General features: G+C 42.0%; 1 protein-coding gene across 9 annotated transcripts in view; it reads right to left on the reverse strand.

Annotated features, from left to right (window-relative positions):
• The window catches only part of TANC2 (tetratricopeptide repeat, ankyrin repeat and coiled-coil containing 2), a 131856-nt gene that overhangs the window by 101590 nt on the left and 8384 nt on the right, over positions 1–21882 (reverse strand). For 6 of the 9 annotated variants that reach the window (XM_085039995.1, XM_085039994.1, XM_085039992.1 and 3 more), the window contains exon 3: positions 2113–2184. The exons of the other annotated variants lie outside the window; for them this stretch is intronic. In XM_085039995.1, the coding sequence (XP_084896121.1) occupies positions 2113–2184 (72 nt within the window). The remainder of the gene's footprint in view (positions 1–2112; positions 2185–21882) is intronic. 9 annotated transcript variants of the gene reach the window in all.

A 21882-nucleotide genomic window follows, 5' to 3' on the forward strand; every position in this document is an offset into this window, starting at 1 on the left:
TGGAACACTTCCAGGGATGGTGAGTCCACCACTACCCTGTCCAGTCTGTTCCAGGGCTTAACAATTCTTTCAGTGAAAAAAATTTTCCTGGGAGCCAAAACCTCCCACCTAAACCTCCTCAGGAACAGCTTGAGGCTGTTTCCTCTTGTCCTGCCAATGAAGCTTTGCAGACACTGTGACACCTGGGCATCACACACGGTAACGTGGAAGGTCAGACAGAAGGAAGACAACTGTCCTGTTTCAGCTGGATGCTTTATCAAAGGATAATAAACTTCCTTAACCCACTATCATGAAAAATACTCATTAACACGTGCAGACAGATTTCAAATGATGAACACAGAGCTGGGAAAAGTTACAGATAACACTTCTACAGAGCAGAGAGACTTCTTCCATGTCACAGAAAGCCTGCATCTACAATTGCATCCACTGATCCAAATGGAAATATTTAGCTCAAAAGCTTGTTTCTCCAAGAACTTGGAATTTACCTTATCCCTGTCAATTCCCTCTCATACTGAAACTTCTTGCTAGTTAGTGCAGTTCCTTCAGTCACAGTCACCAAAGTGAACAGGTACAGGCTGGTGATTCATGGGCAAGGATTTGCAAAAAAAGTCCCCACTTGCACTTCCAAAACCCATCCCTTTCCCACAGCAGCAGAGATCCAGAATAGATAGGCTGAAAGGGAACCTGAGAGAGGAGAATGTGCGCAGGGAGCTCCTAGCAGCGGTTGCATCTGAGCTGCTCTGTCCCATAAAAAGAAACCATTGGACACAAGCCAGACACAGGGAAGGACATGCCAGGGATCCAGGGCAGAGCAGTTTGCTTCTAGCAGTAACACAGCAACTTGATCTGAGCTTAGAATGGGAAAGAGCAGCCACTCTCTCTGAACCTCAAACCACTGCTCCTTATATGCAAGCAGTCATGGGATATGTACAGCTATAAATTCCCTGGTTCCTTCTTAATTTTATTTTAACTCTATTTTAAAATAATAAAATTTAAAATATTATATTTAAAAACAGTAATTGAAAGACCCTATGTGAACAGAGTAGTTGACACTTCACAGAGCTTCAGGGTTTTAACTACCAATTCCTATCCCCCAAATTCTAATTACAGCTTCAATCACTCAAAATCATTTTACCCAGGACACACTGGAATACTGCTAAAAAAAGGACAATGATCTGGAGAAAATGTCTTCATAATAAGTCATCAGGACACCATGACAACAACAGGCTTGAACCTAAATGAAAGGAAAATTATTGCTGCAATGCCAAAGAGAGTAAGTCAATGCACATAGCACCTACTAGAGCGCTACTTCCAAAAAATGCTGCTCAGTCTCAAAGCTGTGTGAGAATACAGCATTTTCACAATCCTCACAAATCAGAAAGTGCTTAAAACTAAGTAAAGCCTCTTCAAAGGACACGTAAAGCAGTACAGATCTAAGAGCTGCTGCTGTCAGGGACAGGAATCCCCATTACAGGGCTCTCTCTATGGTGTTAACCAACCACCAAACCTACTCTGAGTGATAGGTAGTCAACAGAAAAGTCTGTAGAATTGTTATTTAAAGAATATAAACCCTGTTTTCAGCACTCCCTTCCTTGGACCTTTTGGCCTCTTCCTGTAGGATGAAACAAACCAAAGCAAAAGACGTAACAGGGGCTGTTCAGCCCCCTGGAAGGTACACACAGGTCCTTCTCCATCACATCCCAGGGCTAGGGGAAGGATAATATGGTTATGGTGAACCTGCCAGGTTCCCTCTTTGGCATCAGGGGTAAGGCAAGTAAAAGCTTGGAAACCAAGTGTTAGTTTGGGCTGGTATGTGCTGAAGAATTCCAGCACCACCAGCTCCAACAGCAGAACGCTCTGTCCCTCTGGCTGCAGTATGGAGATACAGTGCACTGCAGGTCCACCTGTGCTGCATCAGGAATTATGTTAAACTCCTTCAGCCACTCAAAGATTATCTGGTTTGTGAATCTCAGTACACTGGTACCTATGTGGATAATAATGCGTACAAAGTCTGTCAGGTCATGCAGTTTGTCGAGAAACACAACACGTGGGAGGTATCAAAGGTAAACAAATGAGACGAGTTCCCAAGGCAGAACAACACCCAGGTTTTACCTTGCCCAGCTCGGCTCTGACGGGAGTCTACACTTGCCTGTCTTCGGTCTGGTGGCTCCTCGTTCCCTCCATCTGCATGAGAACCAAAACAGCACAAGTAGAACATCATAGTGGACAGGTCAGGCAGGTTCAACTTTTCCTTGAGTCCCATCATCTATCTCAGAGGAACAGCAGGACAAAAGGTCCCTCTGGAAGACTGAAACTGGGAAAACTGCTGCCTGACACTGCTGCTCCTTCCACCTTTTCCCCAGCTCATTGCATTGAAATCGGTGAGGTCCTCAGGAGAGAAGGAAGGTTTCACTTGCTCCTATTGATCCCACAGACATCTGAATGAAATAAAAACCAAACTGTGCATTTTCAGTGAGTTTCTTCACTTTGGACTGTTATACCATAACATAAAAATATTAAGCATTGGAATAAAGAGATCCACAAAAAAGAAAAAAAATTGATGTATGAAATTTGAAATTGTGTCCCTTTAAAATTATTTGTCTGCTAAAAACCAGGCAGGCTGGGAAGAACAAAACCTCTCATTATATCCTCTTCAAACTGTTTAGAAAAGCAGCTACACTTAACAAATTCCAAATCCATCTGGATAAATGCAGAGTGGGACACTGTGTACAATATTATACAATTAATTACAGGGTGCTCTTCATTGATCAACTGACCAAATTAGAAACAATAGATACACCCATCAATACAGATGCTCGAGTACATGGGGTTTCTGGCCACTGACAGCAAAAAGAAGCCCAGCTCTGCAGATTGGGAAAAAGCAAAACCAGGATGTATTTCAGCAGTTCCTACCCCTGATGGCAGAGGAAGGGGAAGCTTTTAAAATCTTTAAAAATAGTTTTGAAATAACTGAATTCTTAATAGCTATTTAAAAACTCAATAGTTGGTTTAGCATTGATATGTTTTGATGATACTAAAAGCAACTGTATTCTGATATATTTATATCTCTGGATTGCTCTATAGAAGTTATTTGTTGGAGGTTCCTGTTATGACATAAAGTTATTTAACTTTATCACCTCCTGCTATATGTGTGCTATGTCTGGCTTGAAGTGAAATTGTGAACTGCAGCACAAGAGTAGAACTAAAATGGGGTCTAAAAGTTTCAGTCTACCCTCACCCCCCAAAAAAGAGGAACCACAGCCAAGGCCAGGAGAGAATTTTTGTTCCCTCTTCTCTTGGTTAAAGACTTCCAGCCCTCAGTTTCCCTGAAGCAAGCAATGCTCAGGCACCTTGAACAGGTGCCAGCCAGGCCATTTCTGTCACCTTTGCGTATTTCCCTGCTGACACAGCAGCTGCATGTGAAGGTCATCTGGCTACACCAGCCCAGTATCCTGGTTTTAAATCAGCTGCACCCACCCCGATAAGCCAGGTGCCAGTGAGACCACAGACCAAGACACTTTCCCAGCTCCCTTTTCCATTCTGGTTGCCAGAAGGATGTCACACTGCAAATATAACTGCTACTGGGATGTGTCTGTAGGAGCTTTTATTAGCCCGGAGATGCCCTCTTGGGATTAGCTGCACTGAGCGATCCTACAGTCCACAACATTAACAGAGCCCTGACTCTATATTTTTGCTGGTAACACCCAGTGTTGGTTTGGGTATTGCTGTGCACATGGATATCACTATCATTATCATTATCATCATCCCTAATGGCCCTTGGCTATGAGCCACCACAGGCAACCTCTAAGTCACAGAGAAAACAAAAACCCTTTGAGCTCCAACTATAAATCCAAATGAAAAATAATTATAAGGACTAAACATTTTAAAATGTCCCAGTATTAAAATCAGGAATAAAACCCTGTATTTATCCAAAGACACATGATCATCAGCAAAAGACAAATTCCATCCCTGAAAGCTTCACCATCCTTGGAAGTGTTCAACACCAAGCTAGATGGGGCTTAGTGGGTGGAACTGGATAAACTTTAAGGTCCCTTCCAACCCAACCCATCCTGAGACCTCTGATGATTCTATGAATCAATCTCTTTAATCACTTGGACAGACAACACCTCTGCTGTACAGTTACCTAGGTGTATCAAACCCTGCCTTGAGAACAAGCCTTGGCCAAGGCAGAGTGCTGAGGGCAGCAGATCTGGGGTCCTGCTCCCCAACATGCTCTAACACTCAATGGTGGTACAAAAAATAGTGACAACAGGCTACCAAAGCCATTACATTAGAGAAGGGGAGCAGCTACACAGGAATCAGAATCTGGGATGGATCTCCCTGCAAATTATGCAGCATATTAAGAGGGAAAGAAAGCTCACAGTAAAATAATTTCCAAAATGCATTTAGAGGGTGGGAAGGGAAAAAATAAATCAGATGACTCAGCAGACATTAAATCTTCAGTCAGCATACAACTTCTGCTGCATTTGGTACGGCTGCAGCAAAGGTAGAGCTTGGGGGAAACCATGGAGGGAAAGAAACAGCCACAGTTAAGAGCAGAACAACTGAACTTCTTAATTCTTTTTGTCTTCACTACAAATCCACACGTTGAGCACAATCTGCTCCTGGCAGTGGAGAAGCAAGGTTTGCAGGGAACCACACATAATTATGGAGTTATCTCACTGTTCACACAAAAAAGGGGAGACTACCATTTCTAAGGGAGTATTAATTTTCACTTTTTTTGAACTTCCAAGTGCTCATATTCATATCCACCTCTGTGTGTGCATCAGGACTCTGTCATTGCAACAACACTCCTAGTTATTTTATTTATGCGTGACTTTAGGTAGTTGTTAGTATTTGCTTTAGCAATAGCTATTATGTATAGACATTCAGACAACAGTTTGGAGACAGTATCACTCCTGAAGTTCAATCAACTCAGTTGCTGTAACGACTGCCAATGTGTTGGAACACCAAAGTTATTGACAAATCCTTCAACTCAATAGCTAAAAGAGGTCACCCGAAGTAAATCGGTTGTGAAATCATTGCTAGAGAACACAGCTATCTGTGTTAATTTAAAATAAAAATCAGCACAGACTGAGATGAACCTTAAGAAGCTTCTACAGAAGTTGTCAGGCAAAAGAGAAAATATTCAAATTCCACAAGGGAAGTGGATAATATAGTACATATATATTGACTCAGTAATTCATATTCTCTTGCATCTCACCATGAGAGGGAGGAAAATTTTTGTGAATGTTTTTAAAATCTCAGTGTTAAGAAAATCCATTCACTCATACATGTTATTTTAGTTTTTGAAAGCTGCTGTCTCGTCAGTGTCCAGCATCCATCCATCCATCCCAACAAGGCTTCTGAGCGCCTGATTCTGTGGCAAGAACAGAGTGAATAGTCATGGCTATTAACTCTTTCTCTCAGTTACAAAGAGATTAAGGGATCTCAAAGATCGTGATTAGTCAGAGCTTCAGCAGAGCAGCCTCTCCTCCTGTAGCCAGGCCGGAGAAACACTCCGGCTTCCTCTTCTCCCCCCATCCCTATCCCACCAGCTCTCCATTAAAACCAGTGACACAACACATCTTCCCCAATACACACAATCGGATTCTTTGAACTGACTGCTCTGACAGGGAAAGAAAATCCCCAGGTTTCAGCATTCCTAAATAAATCCCCTGCACAAAGCACCACAATTAGTATGAGAGGGCTGCAAACAGGAGCCAGATGCATCTGCACCAGCACATCCGATGTCAGTAAATCCCACAGCACCTCTGGCATCACCTCCACCAGAACCTCCTGTCAGGTGTTCTTGTTAAAGGCAAACCTAACAAGTTTTATATAAAACCAAGTGCCAGCAGCCCAATACTCCTGGCTTCCTATTTAATTAAAAAGGCGTTTAAAACCCACACTGTGACTAAATGTCTCCCCCGATCTTTGATCTGACAAAGCAATTTTTAAAGCAGAAGAATCTAAGGGTGGGCGAGGCTGCTCCACGCATGCTGGGAAATCTGCGGCAGGAACCGACTGCATGGGATGTGCTGCTGCTCTCACAGCAACTGGCAGAGCACACTCCACTGTAAGAGCTGCTAAATCAATAGTTTAAATCCATATCGTATCAGAATTGTATCTGGAAAAGGTGGAAGACTCACACAAAGACAGTCAAGCCGTTAGGGACGGATCCAATTCCAGCCCAGCATTCCTGCAGAAGGGAAGGTCTGTGTACACGGCACAGTGTCTGCAGATGTTGCTCCCAACTGCCATTGTGCTCCCAAAACACAGACACAGGGAAAAAACCCAAAATAAAAAAATCAAACAGCTCCAGGGGCTAGAGCCTACCGGGAGGATCCTGGAGCTGCCGGCACCGCCGCTGCAGGAGCCAGTGCTGAGTCTGACCCTGGAAGCCGCCGCAGTGATGCCGGCGTAGGAGAGGGAGTTGCAAATCTTGTTCTCAGCATTCCCGATGGATTCCAGCCTGGTAAGGAATGACACGTGCCAAATGATCTGCCTGCTGCTCTTCCAGGGTGAGATGTGCCTGGAAAGGGGCAAACTGCTCCCCAGCTGGAGCAGGAGAGTAGAGGATGCCCTGTCTGGGACTGAAAAGTTATTTTAATCAAAAGTCCTTCCTGATTATTTAGTTTGCGAGTATTTTTCTGCCTCAAAAAACAACATGCACCACCATCACAAATTATTATCATGCAGCAAGTAATTATATTGGTAAACTATTTTTTTATTATTGTTGTTGCTATAAAATTAGTATTGTGGTAAAAATCAGTTATGGTTAGAAATAGCATTATTGCAGTGTTATGATTAAAATCAGTATGATATGAATTACTACGATATACGATAATTAAAATTTTTAAGAACTGCGTTAAATTACTAATAGAATAAAACATCTACCCCTGCGAAAATAACTCCCTGGTAGGAGTGTCAGAGTGCAGGGGGACAATGGGGGAAAACAGCTTCCATTATCCTTATTGCCTAACACATAGTCCAGTGCTAAAAGTTAAGCAAACACGTATGAAAATAAATACGCTTTCACTGACATTGAAGCACAAACTGTTTCTTTTCTTGCAGCACAACAAAATGTCATTCTGACCCTTTGGAAGATGTGATCTCCTGTATTCTGATATAAGGAGATGTTAGTGTCAAACTGAATTAACACAGAATTAAATCTGGTGTCACAAACAGAATGAGTTATGGGGTGTTTCACCTTCCAATCTGAGTAAGTGTAATAATAAATATGTATTGGGGTGGGGAAAGAGATAGGAAAACATAAAAATGAGCAGAATATTTTCAAATAGTAAGGAATAACTCTACAGAGAGGTCAGTCATTCACTTTTTAAAACTCATTCAAAATGCAGGGGGAACCCTTTGTTTGGTAATGTGAGCTCTGGTGTCTGGGGGGAAGTGGACATGTGTTGGGCATGAGGGAAGGGGACAAGGGAAGGCGGCTTAGCCATGACTGACTTCTGAATTTCCTCCCTGTCATCACTGACTTCACAAGCTGTCACTCTCCATCTGCAAATTATAAAATACTTGCAGACTCTTATGGGGCTGTCTGAGACCTTCAGCAACCACAAATATATACAGTTTTAAATAAAAGGCATGATAGATATACTAATTATTCCTTTTGATGATGTTAAAATGTAATTAAGTAAAAGCAATTAGCACTCTATATCGTATTATTTTTTTAACTGCTACCACTAAAGTTACCTATTTCATAGGGCAAATTTTGCCTTTGCATTTGTATGTGTCCCTCTAATTAAAAGTTGAAACAGCATTTTTAGAACAGCTTAGTGGTCATCTGTCCTAAAATTAGTTGAGAAATTGGTACAAGTGACTGAAGCTCAAAATAGTTGAGCCTGCTGCCAGCACTCAGCAGTCCCTGCACCGTGATGGTAAGGGAATAGGGAAAAGAATTTATTAATGGGCTGGTCTCTTCTCCCTCTGGTAACAAGCAATAGGACAAGAGGAAATGGCCTCAAGTTGTGCCAGCAGAAGTTCAGGTTAGCTATTAAGGAAAATTGCTTCACTGAAAGAATGGTTAAGCACTGGAAGGGGCTGCCCAGGGCAGGGCGGCAGTCACCATCCCTGGAAGTGCTCCAAAAATGACTGAATGTGGTACTTGGTGACATGGTTTAGTGGGCATGGTGGGATTAGGTCAAAGGCTGGACTTAATGATCTTGGTGATATTTTCCAACCTTAATGATTCTATGAAAGCACAAGCACAATCTACTAAAATCCCAAGTGAAATATCCCAAGTACTGGCAAAGGCTTAAGTTAACCCTGTTTTTAAAACTTAAACCTTTTTTCTCATAAAATCCTACTACATCATATTTTATAGTTAGAGCTGCTATGGCTGGTGCATCCTTCCCACACCTTCAAACAGTTTCACAGCTACCAAAACATTAATTTTGCCACGTAAAACTGAGGCGTTGGCACTGCTGATGCTTCTCAAGTGACTTTCCCAAGCTCACAGAGGCAATCAATCACAGTGATGGTATCAGTCCCTGCTTCCACCTGTGGACCACAACACTCCACCAACCCAATGCATTTAATTCAACTACCTTGGTTCACCTTACCAATTCATCTATGACTTATACAGGAAATGGATTTTTGGCAGAGCATTCCTGCACATTTGTAGCAGCACTGGTCCTATTAAAGGAGATCATCCAGCTCTATTTACATGTGCATATAATAATCACTGTGGTAGTTTCAAAATTAAATGTACTGAGACAGACTGGTCTGAAAACTCACTCTCCAATAATGGTCACGGAATGGTGAGGGCTGGAAAAGACCTTAAAGATCATTTAGTAAATGATGAGGGATTTAGTACTAAAAAAGTCGCTTAACTACTGTCTGAGTCTGAATGAGTCAGCCACTGAAATGACAGTAGGATAACTAAGGGAAAAACAAAACCAAAAATCCCATCTGAAAACTTTTTATTTCTCAGCATTTCACTGTTTTCTCACAGGTCTAACTGGGTATTATTTTCCATCAGCAGCTCATGCTGCATTCTGCACTCTCATACTGCAGTGGAATTAATTCTCAATCCCATCTCCACTGAAAGCACGATCAGTGCTTTCCAGAAACACATTACTATTAGTTATCAAAGTTATTTCCACCAAAAGTAACCAAAATCCCTTTTCAAGTCGGTCACCTCCTGGAATGCAAATCACTAAATTTTAAAAGTTATGCCTAAACACAACAGTAGAAATAATGCAACCTAAACATCCTCAGGAATCATCATTATGACAGATCCTGTGGCTCTACACCGCAACAGAAAAACCTTCCCAGATACAGAGTCACAATTTATGGCCTTTAATCACCACTTGCTCTCCTACTTTGGGCAATTAGAGAATAAAATAAAAAGAGAGATTAACAGTTCTATTTAGTTGGAAGAATGAGTAATTACTTCTAAAAATGATTTCCCAGACCCTTCTCAACAGCAGCAGCACTATAGATCCACACACATGTACAAACACACAGAGACAGGGACTTAAGAGAAATAAATATTGAGGAAATTCTGCCCAAGATCAAATTAAAAAGGAAAAGCAATTCAGGATCTGCAACAACATTTTGCGTCAGCACCAGATTTCTATCCATAGGACTAACTCTAGATATTCCTACATTAATTTTAGGTGTCATTTTGCGGCACTGCACAGTCCAAAGCTAATCCTGCAAACGCTGCATCACAATGAAAGGCTCATCCCAAGTACAGAAAAATACTGAACTTAGTTAAGATCAACACAAAAGGGCCCAAAGAAGCCAGTGGACGGAGAGCAAAGCATTGGTGCATGCTCTCTTGGTCACTACAGAGGTTGTGGACTCCTCATCCCTGGCAATGTCCAGGGCTGTCGCTGTTGAGCCGCTAGCAGAGAAAAGGTCCCCAGTTCTCAGTGTAGCAAGAAAAAGCGTTTATTATTTTGATTTCTATATATATATAGACTTTTCAGAGGTCGCCCAGATTGGTCAGTCAGAAACCTCCCCCTAGGCCTAATTGGCCAGGCCTGAACTGTCCAAGTCTCGAGACACTGTTTGAAAAACATCCAGACTTTATCTTCGTTTATGAAACACAGCAGAATGTTCTCACGAGAAAGACCTGTGCTAGCCACACAGGGCCAGGTTGGATGGGGCTTGGAGCAAGCTGATCTAGTGGATGCCCATGGCAGGGGGTGGAACTGGATGGGCTTCAAGGTCCCTTCCCACTGAAACTACTCCATGATCCTGCGCTCTCTGATTGCCAGTGCCACATCCCTGTTACTGCAGCACCAGACCGAGTTGCTGCTGCATCAGATGCAAAGACCCAACAAAAATCTGCTTTGCAGAGACCTGACATAAATCTCACTAATGAATACAATTATAGAAGCTCTTTATAGTAATATTTTTTTTATTTATCAGCCAGGAGGTACAATCAATCTAGGACTAGTGCATTATCTGTGATGGCCTATAAACATTTTTTTGCCAATTAAAATGATGTTGGGGATTCTTCATATCCTGGAAGGTAAGGAATATTTCCTTTTATTCCAGCATTTTTCAAGGAGAAGGAAATAGTCACGGACAAGGGCAAAAAGGTGCCAGAGTAAAAGAAAACCATTTTAGAAACAAAGAACTTATCTTGTATTGATATTCCAGCAGATTCTGCTGAGTAAGCTCTCTGTCTGAAAGCGAATTTTGTGTAGTAAGAAACCTGTTCCTCAAAGAAATGCAAGTCATGGAGCATGGATCAATACCCAGCTTCTCCTCTAACGTGCACAGTAACAAAAAAATCCCTTCTCAGTTAAAGAGAAGACAAAAAAACCTACAAATAAATATTCTTAGAGAGAGAGAAAATGGCATCAGAAATGAGACGCTATTGATATGGCAAATAATCAACGGCCTGAATGCAAATTATTATAGAATAACTGAAAGTAAAAAATAATTTCCTTATGGCAAAAACCCACCACTTTTCTTGGGGGATGGAGAAAAAAAAAATTAAAAATTGGTTAAAGGATGTTGTTTTCGCATCTCTGTCTGCTTCTCACCACCACGGAGGCAGGTGACAACAGCAGACAGCACAAAATTCAAACCCAGAATCTGTGAGAGGTGAGCTAAAATCTCACCATACTGGGAAACTGTGCAAGGAAAAGTCAGGGGAAGCAGGACATGGCCTTGCTGGGGGAATTACAGCAGGGACAAGAAACTGTGAACTTCTGGAGGAAGTCAACTAGGAAAATTTACTTAATCAGCGTATGTGTAATGTGGCAAAACCCACCGAGTCATCATTTGAGTGACACTGTAACCACCACAGAAATGCAACTGCTTACATGAATAAAAGCAGACAGAGCATCAGCTTCTCAATTCTCTCATCCTCTGCTTTGTGAGCAAACGTATATTTAACTAGGAACAAGCTGAATAGGAAACTGTCAGGAAAACATGTATCCCCCTGTGCTCCCTCATGCTGCCAGAGCATACACATCTTTAAGCTGTTTACACAGGCTTTAAACATAGATTTCAGAAATTTTCACAGTCAGTTCATGGTGTTTCTCAATTTAAATAGCCCTGAAGAATCAATACTGAGGTAGCTCACACTGTAAAACATGAGCATGCTGCAGTCCTGCTCTTTCAAATGTAACTCACCTACTTCACCACCTTTGCGGATGCTAGTGGCAAGAGGCAGGGGAAAATCTCCAGTAAATAATATGGCCTCAAATAACACCCCAGTCACTGCTCTCCCAAGATCACCAGAAAAAATCCATTCCTTTTAATGCAACTAAACAGCTTATCCAGTAACACACCCTGTAATCCAGCTGCATCCCTGCACTGATATGGCCCAGCTGCTTGCCTGGGAGAGCTCAATTCTGGAGAGATGAGGCCTCTGACACCTAATCCCCACAGTGACATTTATGGACAGAACAGCAGCCTTGGGTTGGCTGGTAAGTCGGGGTATTTGCATAACACCCATGACCTCACACAGTCCCCAGCACACTCCCAGCACATGGACCTGCTTCCCTTGCACCACTCTTGGCTGGGCAGGAAACATGGCACAAGCAGCATCAATGACTGCCTTTTAAAGCAAATTACTTCCTTCCTTTACAGCTGGCTCTGTACACACAATCCCAGTGCTTTTGGCACTCTATTGTGCCTAGATTAAAGCGCTGGTGACACCTGGGGACCAAATTTTAAGGCAGTGGGCTAAAGGGCAACCACATCCACAGTTTCTCCCTGCAGTGTCACACCATGCTCAGCATTCAGGCATGTAGTTGCCTCTCTTCCACATACTCTTGCTCTGGGAGACCACAACCTGATTTTACTAATTCTCATTTAGATGCAGAAGTCTTTTCTTGCGGCGAACTTTGCTGGACTTCTACCCAAAGGGCTCCAGAAATATCTGTCCCACGCATTGAATTCACCATCCAAAAGGAATGGAGTATTTTTGCAGTCTATGCTAAATGCAAACTGCGCTATCCAGGTAAAAAGCCCACTTCAAACATACATATTTTGTTTTGTAAGGACCAAAGAATCTCTCACCTGTGGTTTAAGAAGATCCACACAATTCCTAAATTATACACACAGTATAATACTACTGTGTGTTCAGCTTCTTGGGGGGTGGAGAGGAGAAGGTAACAAGGAAAAATAATAATTTATGCACATTCACTGTTATTGTGGATCTGGTCTTACATAAAAATAGCATTATCTTTATACCTAACTCTTCTTACATTTGCAAAGTCACACTAATTGCTTGAGCAATTAGTGAAAATTAAGTCTTTGCAATAGCTGCATCTCGTATTTAGGTTAGCCAGAACACTCCAGTATGTTACACAACCAAACTCAATCCTTTCTTCTTAATTGACATCAGGCATTATGAGGGCAGTAATTATATTTATTCATCTCCATTAAAGGACAGAGAGATACTGACTGGCTGCACAGTTCAGTCTACAGATTCCTTATTACTCCCGGTAGTACAAGAACAAATCAATCTCTGCATCATTTTCTGTAATTCCATGTCAGTCTGTAAACAGTGAAAACACTTAGGGTGCCAAAAAAGAAAATAAAGTTTGATTTGAACAGATCTCCATTTGTCCTCTACTTGAGCCACATATAGCAGAATTTAGAAATCCATGCTGTTATTTTTTTTTTTTAACCTAAAAGGGTTTTTTATTTGTCTTTTAAGTAAGTACTTTGGAACTGTGTCCTCAGCCTCAGAGCCTGAGGCTCACAGAGCAGCCTACACTGGGACCCTGTTCAGCAGGTTCGATACCTCCCACACACAACAACCCCAATTTAGACCAGGTCATTTGAAGCTTTACTTTTCATAATTTTGATCCTTCTGTGATTTGTTTATGAGAAGCTGCAAGGAACAAGTTACCTGCATGACTCATCTTTCCCTCATCATCCCAAGCTGAAAGAAAAGCTTCAGCCTGAGGCACTTACTTTTACGGATCAAATCAATAAGGAAACGTGGACCAAAGGTAAATCTGTACAGCAGAAGGAAACACAAATGCACTCAAACAACAGCACAGATCAGGCTGCAAAGTGCCCCAGTTACCCAGTGCCTCAGCCCCAGGCACCCAAGCTGCATTCCACAAAAAAAGAACTCATCTAGAGCCTAAGAAAACTTCGCATTTCCAAGTGAATGTTTTGTCTCCCATGACGTAACTGAAGTCACCTGCAGTGACTGATGGCAGGAACACAGAGGAGGGAGCTGTGAACTGTGAGCAGAGCACACACCAACAGCCAGCCCAGGTTTTGAGGGTGATTACAAATACAACCTGCCCATGGGAATAACCTGGTGTCAGCGCCAACCATCACAGGCTACACCTGTAAAAAACAACAGAAGCCATTTTGCTTTAAAAATACTTCAAAAGCTGAGGCAACATTTTGATTGCCTTTTGAGAAGACAAAAATCTTTCAGAACTTTAAAGGAATAATCAGCAGAGAACTGTCTCTAAACTGGTTTCATAATATCTATGACATTCCAAATAAAACATGATAAAGCAAGTTCTTTAGCAAGGAGACAATTTGTCCTTTTGGTTGGTTTAACATTTCTTTTACAGTCTCCTGAGCCGGAAGAAGCCACAGCAGACATTCCTTGGTGCAGCAGGTGATGCTACAAGGTGTTGCTGTGAGCTGGGGTAATGTCAGAGCCCTTCATATGTGTCCAGGTGAGGTCAGTAAGAAGAGTAACTCATTGTCCATAAAAACCAGCACAGGTTGCCCAGAACAGCTGTAGCTGCCCCATCCCTGAAGTGTCTAATGCCAGGCTGGATAGGGCTTGGAGCAACCTGGTCCAGTGGAAGGTGTCCCTGCTGACGGCAGGGGTGTAGAATGGTATGATCTTTAGGGTCCCTTCCAACCCAAGCCATTCCATAATTATATCAAAATAGACTAAATACAATGTTGTGGGTTTTTTTAGTATCTATTTTCAAATCGGCAACTAATTTTCACGTGGCAAAACCCAAAAGCAATTAGTTTATTCTCTAAGCCCTTATGGGTCAAAGGGACCGACATAAGCACTGTGCCCACTAGAGCAGGATGTTTTAAACTAGCTCTAAGTTAAAACAAATAAATTTACAAGTAAGACCCACGAGAATCCCCCCAAAATAGTCTCATTTTCAGCAAGGAATCACTTTCTTTTTCCCTCCTCAACAGAGAGGGACACTAGTCACAGTGCCAAAGACAACTACTAACATTCACCAACCAGATGATCCTGGAATGAAGAAACTAATGGCTCAAATTACAAACAGATGTTAAGCTACATCTCAAACAATGAAAAAAAAAAAAAGTTGTATCCACACTGTTACAGTTGTCTGCACAAAATACTGCACATACTGGGGGTTTGCACAGGTCAGGGTTTATTTAAAATACATGGTCACTAACTGAGTGCTGTGCATCAAGCACTGTATATACTGAATACTTCTGCTGCAATTTCAATACAGAAGTTACATCGCCTCCCTCCAAAATTGTTTGTGTTTCTGCCGTGTTTACAGTGCCACATAAAAATATAATGTTTGATTAAACCAGTAACCTCTTTTATTACCTAAATTACTTGATGGCATATAGTGAAGTATTGCCCACAAGAGATGAAGGGGATATTTTCCCCTTCTCCAAAAATGGATTTTGATATTTGATCCCCCTTGAGGAGAGAAATATGAACCTGTGACAAAGCAGAGCAGTAACACAGCAAATGCTTTCAGTGGTTCTGCCTGTCACACCTGCTCCAACCACTCCAGAAAAATTCCATTTATACTACTCAGACTACATGCAAGGGAATCTGCACAAACAGCAGCAAAACTATGTGCTCAGAAAGCTTTTCTGACATGAATTACTCACAGGGAATTTTTTTAAAGAATGATTGACCACAATATATCTCAACCACAGTGTGCACTGACATCTGTGCTGCAGGAAATGCCCTGCACAGGAGAGCCCCAGCCCTGCCACTACAGCAGGTACATGAATTTTAAGAACTGAAGTACTAGAATGTCATGGTATGGATAAGAGTTCTGCTTCTTTTTATGATTTTTATTATATAGGATGGCTGTTATGAAGGGAAGGGAGTTGGCTGCAAGACTTGAAGCTACTGGGAAAAAAAATTTCAACTGATGCAAGAAGTCTTATGCCAGAGGGCAGATAAAATACGGATAAGTTCTACTGAGTTCATTGACTTTTAGTTTTGTGTCATTATCAACTCACCACATTTTTGTTTGGTCTATGCCTTTGCAAAATAAACTGTTCTTCTGGCCCCAGGGCAGGCTGGGAGAAATGGGGGTGTTCAGTCTGGAGAAGAAAAGGCTCAAGGGAGACCTTAGAGCTTCTTCCAGGGCCTAAAGGGGCTCTAGGAGAGCTGGAGAGGGAAGGGACAAGAGCCTGGACGGACAGGACAAGGAGGAATGTCTTTACACTGACAGGAGGCAGGATTAGATGGGATATCGAGAAGGCATTCTTTCCTGTGAGGGTGGTGAGGCCCTGGCACAGGTTGCCCAGAGCAGCTGTGGCTGCCCCAGCACTGGAAGTGTTCAAAGCCATACTGGATGGGGCTTGGAGCAACCCCGTCTAGTGAAAGGTGTTCCTGCCCATGGCAGGGGGTGGAATGAGATGAGCTTTAAGGTTCCTTCTAACTCATTTTGGTATTCCAGATTTGATGATAACTGCTCGTACTCTGCCCTTATTCCCTTCCATCTCTTTGGAAGGAAGCACTGCTGCTCCCAGCTACCACTCCACATTCTCCTCCATCTTCAGACCTTCTCCCAGCTGGATTGCTGTTCTACACACTGCCCAAATGAATAAGGTGTAAATGTTTCTAATCACCTTTTTTTTTCTTCCTCCTCTTCAAATATTAAAAATAAAGCCTGCACACACATTCTTGCGGATCTGCTGTCCAAACAGGGACCTGTGAGTCAGAAAATGAGCTCAGAGGGATATCACAAAAGCTGCTTCTTGGGCACCCATCGGTTTTTACAGCTCAACCAAGGAAATTAACTTTGCAACAACAGACAGTAATTGGCAAAAGTTGCAGCAACAGCATCTGACGCAAAAAAAAGCCACAGTGGTGAAGGGGTTTGCTGGGCAGTATTTTCTAGCAGGGAGTGTGGCTTATTTGTGCAGCTCTTCCAAACTCCTGCACTGACTCCCTGCTCAGTTTCCCTTGGCTTGTTCAGCCTAGAGGAGACTGAGGTCAGACCTCACTGGGGGCTGCAGCTCCTCCCAAGGAGCAGCACAGGGGCACCTCTGATCTCTGCTCCCTGGGACCAGGGAGAGGACTCAGGGAACGGCTGGAGATGTGCCAGGAAGGGTTAGGTTGGATATCAGGAAAAGGTCCTTCCCCTAGAGGATGGGAATGGTCATGGCCCCAAGGCTGCCAGAGCTCCAGGAACATTTCGACGCCAAGGCTGCCAGAGCTCCAGGAACATTTTGACAATGCTCAGGCATAGAGTGGGATTGTTGGGCTGTCCTGTGCAGGGCCAGGAGTTGGACTGGGTGATCCCTGTGGGTCCCTTCGAACTCAGGACATTCCATGATTCTAGGATTCCACAACAATCCCCCCAGAAACCCACATGGTTTATCTAGTCCATTAGGAAAACAGATGGATTATTCAGGCATTTCTTTTCTAGACATACTAACGGGATGCTCTGGAAGGACACTTGCACTCCTGTCCCTCAGATGAGTGTTCTCCTGACCCGGATCATGCCAAACAAATCCTGGTCACACAGCTGGAAACTTGAGACCATGAACCAATATTGAACATGACCACCACAGGGACCTACGGGCACTACCTGGGCCAGGATACGACATGAGCTTATGTGTTATGACCTCGAGCCTTCCTTGTGTTTCCTCCCTCGCTCAGGGATGCAAACACACCTGCGAATTACGCTGAGGGTTATTCCTGTCTGAACTCAGGCATCTTTTTGGCCATCTTCAAGGTAGCAGAGCGGGAAATGCTGAGGCAGGTGCCAGGTGGGCACCACATCCCACAGCTCCAGAAGAATCAGCCCTGGGTTTCTCCAGGAGCAGCTCTGGGCTTTGCTCTCCCCTTCTCCTAACACATCATAGCCAACACTTCCCCATCCCTCTGTCCCTCAGAAATTGCAATTTCTTAAATTAACAGTGTTGAGAATTACTATCTGTTTGTAACAAACCAAAGTGAGCAAACCTTGCCACACAAAATCACTCCAGGCAAATTATTCCACGTTTTACTTTAGTGCCTTGCACCTCAGCTGCTGCTCAATTATTGAAAGCGTGAGGTGAGAATTTTCAGGTCTTGTAATGGAAAAGAGATACAAACATAAGTAAAAATTTCATCAGGGACAGGGCATGTGGTATTTGCTCACTGTCAGGCTCCCCACAAAGCGAGCCATCTGTCTGGGGTGAAACCGGCACTGGCTGCAATACGGAAACATCCTAATTAATGAAATAAAAATACCAATTTGGCTTAAGAGGCTTTGGCAATTCATAAACATACTTAAGTTCATCCGTTTATCATCCAAGTTCCTCTGTCTTCGAGGAAAGTCATTTGGGCAGAGTACGAATTACAGATTTGTTTAGTTTATCGAGGGTACTCTAACACAGATCCAGGGAAGCATCATACAGTGACTATGATGCTAAAATGCCTCAACACCTTCCAAAAGTTGACGCTTTTTTCCTCTACCTCCTCCTGTTGCATTCGTTCGCCGGCTGTGGTGCTAGTGAGCGACACAGAGACCCCAGGCAGGTGCAAAGGAGAGCCACTTATTGGAAAAAACCCGGTCTTTTTAAGCAGTTAACTTTTTATCAGTTTACATAATTTTATGGCACAACAAGCCCAAGTTAACCAACCACCACGATGTGGACACGCAAATGTCACACAGCAGTCTCTAAGGTTCTCACACAGAGTCTCAGAGGAGAAATGATGGCTGATAATAATTCTGAATTCACCTAACAGAATATTTTCAAACCTATTTAGATGTCAAGAAGTATGTTCTGCTGAGATCCAGACACCTTATCAAAGCTTCTTATAAAATCATGTCCCTACCTTGCTCAGATTTTGGGGGTTTTTTGTATGCTAGGAGAATATGGGTCGGTTTCTATACTGATCTCATCCTCAAAAAGAAAATTATATAAAAGGAAACATAAATCCTTCCACTTCAGAAAGATCTTGCAGCAAAAATTTCCACAATTCCTTCAAATAGGTCAGTTATACATGGAAGCTTTAGCAAAAATTATCCATTAGTTATCTAAAAATACATCTGATACTAAAAAAAAAAAAAACAGTCCTCACAGACATGCTGAGAGAAGTTTTCGCGAGCAGTAGAAGAGGCTGAAAAGGAGAAACTTCTGAAGAGGTGCAGCTTAAAAATCAATCTTCTCACAAAGAAAAGATTATTTCTCCATTAAAAGTATTAGTAAGTTATAGACATTTACTCTTCCTGAAGAAAAAAAAAAAAAGGAAGGTCAATTGCAACTCCAAAAAGAGAATGTAATGATGGAATTCCAGAGGGATCCCTCACACCTGGCACAGGCCCCTCCTGCAGCCAAGAGATGCTTCATGTGAACCAAGCTGAATGTGTGTCTTGGAAAAGCAGTCACTTCACACACACAGTGCTGATCACAAAAATCTTTCAGAAATAAAAATATGACTCACGCCTGGAATATAATCCTGAGATGGAGCAATGCAAATTCAACATCTATCAATATAATAACCAACTGCAAGAATCTGTACCAACACATCCCAGGGACAAGCAACACTGAATATAAATAATACTTATCTTTAGGAACTGGGGAAAAATTTCACAACTTGGGTAGAAATTTAAGTAAAGGCACGCTGAGACTAACAGGGATTAATTACATGGAGGAGAGTGTGATGGAAAAAAATGGAGCTGGTTAACAGACACTAAATACAGTAGGGTTTGTTTCATTTTTTCTGGGAATGCTCCTACCACACCATATGAGTGAACATAGGAACATCTCCAGCTGGTAGTCAGCTGTTTAATATCCAAAAGTGTTCTGCTCAAGGAGCACAGAATCAGTGTTCAGCCTCATATCCTGCTCTGTAAGATCCCTTTGCTCTTGGGAGAACTTAGGAAACTGCAGTGTGTGGTGAGGCCCTGGCACAGGTTGCCCATAGAAGCTGTGGCTGCCCCGTGCCTAGAAGCGTCCAAGGCCAGGCTGGACAGAGCTTAGAGCAGCCTGGGATAGTGAAAGGCCTCCCTGCCTGTGGCAGGGGATGGGACAGGATGAGCTTTAAGGTCCCTTCCAACCCAAACCACTCTGGGATTCTCTGATTCTATATTTAGCTTAGACTTTTCTCCATTTTAATTTGCTTTCCTGCACATGAAGATGAGGCTTATTTTTGGAACAGGTCAAGTTCTGATGACAGGTAAACAGATATATATTTAACACACTCAGGTAAAATAGCAAAGTGGCAAAATCACCATGCATGTGTTGAGTATTTCTAAACAATTTATTTACTTAGAAACATTCAATACTTAGTACATATCTAGAATTGTGAGAAACATTACATTTAGTTTGCTTGTATAAAATCCAGATATCCACTTTAATAGATTAAATTACTGATTTTGTTTAAATCCTGCTTTAAGGGAAGAAATCCAAGTTTTTCCTGGTGCCAGGCTTCTTCCAGGAGAGAACTCCCAAGTCATTACACATCTCAGTGATTTCTTACTTATTTTCCAGATGAAATTGTTGAACTCACTGATATAAACCTTATTTTCTTAAAAGACTTGATTGGATTTTTGAACTACTACAGATATGCAAATCCGTAAGGTTTCGTCAGACATACTGGAATGGACATTCCACTTCCCCAATAATTTGGCTGAAGAAATCCATCAAATTGAGGGATTATATTTCCTTTTGAAGCTAGTGTGTTTATTCTCTTTGAATTGTAGATGAGAATACCTTTTTTATGCTGAATAAGAGAAGACAAGGTCATTTGATGTGGAAAGATGTAACTTTATCTCCCCTGCACATCAGCACAGGAATTTTGGCGGGATTTGATTCGAGATTTGATGGAAAACTCCTGCTCCCTCTACTGGCTCAGCCCCAGTAAAGCACACAATATTTGTCACAAATCTGTTAGTAAATGGGAGTAACGCCACAAAATCCCACATGTATTCAAAATACAAGTCCTGTGTCCTGTGTTCTGGGGCTCTCACTGCAAGAAGAACAAACTTTCAGGAAAGGTCAGTTCATGCTTAATAAACTCAAGGACAAACTTTACTGTGGTCAGAGGATTTGTCAACATACTCAAGCCTTGTTTAAAAATGAATTTATGAAAAACTAGCAAACTTTGTGGAAGAACAGGATCCAAATTATTATCTGGATGGAATACCTTGAACATGTGGATACACCTGGCATTCAGGACTATTAATACATGATGGGTCTTTTAATATCTCACTTGTAACACTTTCTCAAATTAAGTTACCCAACCTCTGTAGGACCCACCAGTTGGATCTCATCACTCAGCAATTTCTTTCAGAAATTAAATTGAAAAAGCAATTGTCACCCTCAAACCCTTTTGGGGTAAAAATTATCCTTAGACTTCCAAAAGAGATCAGATAGATGAGAAACTGCACAGAGATCTGGCCAAACAGAAATGACACCTTCAAAGTAAGGCCTTTTATCTTTGAAAGGCAGGAATCAAAGAAGAAGAGCATTTGACAGGGGCTCTTTCAGTCCTGGAATTAAAATATGAAGTGGCAGGTTCCAAAAAGCCCTATAAATACATTGGAAGTGAGAAGTAATTGGGTCTTCTGTGAATCAGGAAAGAAGAACAGGTTTTAAAAAACCCTGCACCAAAAATATTCTGAATGATAGGCAGGCTCCTGGCTGGGAAGCTCCAGATAAAAACAGTGCATTTTATAGTTAAGAACAAACAAGCTACAATTCCTAATCAACTCAGAAGAGAAAAGCAGACCCTTTGGGCTAAGGACTACATGCCTCAGATACTCGGATTTTAAAGTACTCACCTTTTTTTTTTGGTTAAATTTATCTCAGCCTCTGTCAGAAACGAAAGGCACAAATTCCTGGGCTTATTCCTCCACAAAGTGAAGGGAAATACAAAACCAAACATAATGTGCAATTTTGCAGCTGAATTTTACCAGGTTCTAAAGGGAATCTGAACTCTTACAGTGGCAATAATTTAATGTGATAATGTAAGAGGGAAATAGTCCATCTGCTTGGAAAAGAACAAGGATAACTGTAACAGGTGGAATGACTGGATCCATTACATGAACTTATTTCCCTAAAAGGATATTGGAATGAATACAAGTGGACTGATTTGATGTGCGCTACTGCAATATACACCCAGACCAAGGAATGATTAATACAAGCAAGAAACCTGCAAGTAAATATGAGAAAAGTCCTTGATAAAAACAAGTGAAAACAACAGAGAACCTGATAGTGGCTGGA

Source organism: Lichenostomus cassidix, chromosome 27 (genome assembly GCF_008360975.1).
Source record: "Lichenostomus cassidix isolate B80296 chromosome 27, HeHo_3.0, whole genome shotgun sequence".
Classification (NCBI taxonomy): domain Eukaryota; kingdom Metazoa; phylum Chordata; class Aves; order Passeriformes; family Meliphagidae; genus Lichenostomus; species Lichenostomus cassidix.